The sequence below is a fragment of the Nestor notabilis genome, unplaced genomic scaffold (assembly GCF_000696875.1).
Source record: "Nestor notabilis isolate BGI_N333 unplaced genomic scaffold, ASM69687v1 scaffold11364, whole genome shotgun sequence".
Classification (NCBI taxonomy): Eukaryota; Metazoa; Chordata; class Aves; order Psittaciformes; family Psittacidae; genus Nestor; species Nestor notabilis.
Window position 1 is genome coordinate 21,387 of NW_009926918.1, and position 3,575 is coordinate 24,961.

General features: G+C 54.2%; 1 protein-coding gene across 1 annotated transcript in view; it reads right to left on the reverse strand.

Annotated features, from left to right (window-relative positions):
* The window catches only part of IPO13 (importin 13), a 23,103-nt gene that overhangs the window by 18,998 nt on the left and 530 nt on the right, over positions 1-3,575 (reverse strand). Inside the window, exon 2 of the mRNA XM_010013815.1 lies at positions 3,383-3,573. Coding sequence (XP_010012117.1) covers positions 3,383-3,573 — 191 coding nt within the window. The remainder of the gene's footprint in view (positions 1-3,382; positions 3,574-3,575) is intronic.

A 3,575-nucleotide genomic window follows, 5' to 3' on the forward strand; every position in this document is an offset into this window, starting at 1 on the left:
CTTCCCCATGTATTTCCCTCCAGTGATCTGTCTTAGCTTTCCTGAGCAAGATTTGCTATTCAGCACCTGAGTAAATTTTGTTTCCATGAGTTGGTCCAGTCCCTTCTGAAAGTCGCTGCAGCTCCCTCGGTGGGACCAGCATCTCCTTCTGCTCTTCCCACAACCCTCCCCAAAACACATCACAGTGTGGGGGATAACCTGCAGAGGGGAGATATGTGCAGCTCATATTGGACAATCTCATCCTTCCATACCCAAAATCTGATGCATGTCCTGATGAGAAAACCTTAATGTTATTAAAACACTGTTTCTAATTAAGCTCTTGGAAAATTCTTCCGGTGAAATTCTTCTTCAGGGATTGAGCACCTGGTGCCAAGACCAGGAAGGGATGGGCTAGGCACCAACCAATCCCACCTGGACATCTGTGATCCTGCCAGTTCCACAACTGCAGCAACACCTTGCTGCTGCCAGAGGGGCAGCTGTGTCCGATGCCTACGCTCTGTAACTCCCACCACAGGCACACATCACATGGAGGTCCCTCTCCTCACTCCAACACTACCCATTGGGCTGCAGAGCATGGGCGAGCACCACGTGCCAGCTCTCCTGCTGCAGCACGTGCCATCGAGCTCTGACCTGCTTAGCTGGGGAGATAATCCTCAAGCGAGACAGAAAATCCAGCCCAAGCCTCCTCTGCAAACAAGATGCAGCAATATCTCTGTTCCTGCTGTCTTGTGACTCAGGAGCTTCCCAAGAGTGAAGGTGTGCTCAGAGGGGCTCCAGTTGCCAGCTCCTGGCCAAGCCTCTGAGATTTCTACTCAGGAATGTCATATTCTACTCAGGAATGACATATCCTAATAGAGGAACATCATCCAGCCTGGGGCACCTCCTCCTCTGGGTGCTAAGGGCTCCCACCCTCCTAGGAGGTAAGGAGATCAAACGCTTTGCACCTATGAATCTCTGCTGCATCATCTCTAGTAACACCTCAGAGGCAGGAAAGCCACTCACTGCTGCTTACAGGCAGGGAAATGGAAGCTGCTGGCACAAGTGACTTATGCAAGCATGAGGTAGTGCCACAGCTAGATGATCCTTGCCCATGTGGTCCCACCTGCCCTTCTCCACCTAGTCATGGGTGGCAGCCAGTGAGGACCTGCAGCATGAGGGATGCCATGCAAAGTGGTGCTGCCCTTGGAGGATGACCTATGGGCTACCTAGTCCTTAGTGGCAGAAGCCAAAATCTCGAGCCACTGAGCCTTCTGTTAATGGTAGAAGCACACCTGCATCATCACCTCTGCAGTAATGTCCATGAAGCCAGGGAGATTGTGAGGTGAAAAGGCAGAGTCTGTAACACTGAGGGGAAATCGGGTAGCCCCAAGACCAACCCTCTCATGAGTGATGCCTTACAAAGCTCTGGAGAGGACTATGTCAGCAGCCCACGATCAAGGATGCTCTGAGCCGCCAGCTAAGGGCAGCGGGGAGCTAGCCCACTGCAGAAACAAAGGTGAGAGACAGACGAGGAAGAGAGCAGCTGAAAAGCAGCAGGGACCTCCCACACTGTTGAGATAAGAGACAGAAAGGTCAAGAGACTCCCTGGGGGCTCCAGTAAGAGATGGATCCTCCATGGCTGAGCAACAAAGCCAGAGGGGCGGGACAGCTGGCACCAGAGAAAGCGGGAGGAGGGATGCGGGATGGAGGACACAAGGAACAAAGGGGAAGAGAGAGCCCGCTTAGGCTGGGAAGCGGTGGCTCTGTGAGCTACCCAACTCCTGAAGCCATCCCAGATCTCAGCACTGACCACTGTCCTGATCCTTCCTGGAGCAGCTGACACCACACACTGCCTGGCAGGGTGTCCCTGTGACAATGCCACCGCTGTCCCTACACCCTGGAGTGGGGGCTGCGCCAGGCTCACACACTGGGTAGCCTTTCAGGCCTGCTGCCCACCCTGTCCTGGCCATTGCCTGCGTGCCTTCAGACAGGAGGGTGCATTGTCATGGCCAGTGATGCCTCCAGGGAGAAGGATGGAGAGCAAGTGCTGGTGATGCTGTAAAGGAATAGCCAGTGTGGCAGGACTGAACAGGGCCAGAAATGTGTGGCAAGGTCAGCACAGGAGCAGAGAGGCAACCCACTCTCAGCCACATGTCTCACCAAAACTCACTTTGAAAGCTCACAGAAAGCTCAGGCTTTTAATGCAACTGATGAACAGCACTGCAGGGCCAGGCTCCTGCACACAGGTGTGGAATCACAGCCAACAGACTTCTGAGACTCAAGGGAAATGGAAAGGAGGAAGACAGAATCTAATATTTCAGAACTGCAAGTGATTCTCACCTTCTTATTTTCTGTACCAATCCTGATACAAGGGTTTGGGCTAGCCCACAGCCTTTGCTGGGTACAAGGAAAAGCTGCTTGTGGTCATCTTCTGAACACAAGCAAATGAGGCAATCCCTCCTGACACGCAGCAACACACCAAATTCCTGATAGGTCTCATTGTGCACCAGGACTTGCAGATGCGACCCCCTTGTCATGGAAGAGGATGACCCCAAACTGCCCTCAAGCTGTGGACTGTGCCAGCTGCCCCTGCCCTGAAGCCAAGGCGAGGACCAGGGCTCACAACCGCAGCAGCAGCAGCATCCACACAATCGCAGAGGGTCGGAGCCCGCATGATGTGCAGTGATGCACAGCGGCAGCAGCTCAGCTCAGCCTTCAAGGAAACCCTCCTCTTGGAGGGTTGCTAAGCAGCCAGAAAGGGATGTGGCCACAGGAACTGGAGGAGATGTACTTTCCCTTCTGCGGGCATCGGTCCCAAGAGCTGACAGCAGCTTGGACAACGCAGCCAAGCAGATGAGCTCGGAGCCCTACAGCACGGCCCCAGCAAGACCTGCTTCAGATCAGCTGCTCCAGGGGCAGCCCGAGTCCTTGGCTGGCATGAGCTGCTGGAGTCAGGAGGAGGGAGAAGACCGTCAGGTCTGGTTTTATTAACACTGCATCAAATCAGCTCCTTGGCTGGACCAGCAGCATGAGGCAGAGGAGGGTCTCTGAACTCCTGCTGGCAGGAGCCAGGCAGCTGCTCCCTGGTTGGGTGCTGCAGATCTGACACAAGGAGCCAAAAGGGAATATCCTCATCTGCTTGAGAGGAGGAGAGTGGCAATGGGCTGTGGGTGCCCAATACTACATACTCCCCACAAATCAACCATGGTGCAAAGCCTTCCAGGACCAACCATGTGAAAACAGTAGCCTCTGGCTGCTTTTAACATCTGCCAAACCCTGCTATCATCACCTCCAGGGTGAATGATAGCTAAAAAAATAAGCCTGATGTTTTTCCTCCCCACCCCATACCCCTGTCCATGCCTGGGAGCACCAGCCCACAGTGCACAGGAGAGGCTGCCCTTACCTCTGGGCATCAGGTTGGGAAATGGCATTGACAACAGCCTCCACTGCTGTGTCGAAGAGCTCCGGGTCCTGCAGGGAGGTGAAAGCTGCCTGAATCAGGTTCTCACAGTCCATCAATGGGATCTCCAGCTGCACCCAGCTGGAGAAGCACTTCAACACCTTCTGCTTGATGAAACCAGGGGAGTCCTGCTGCT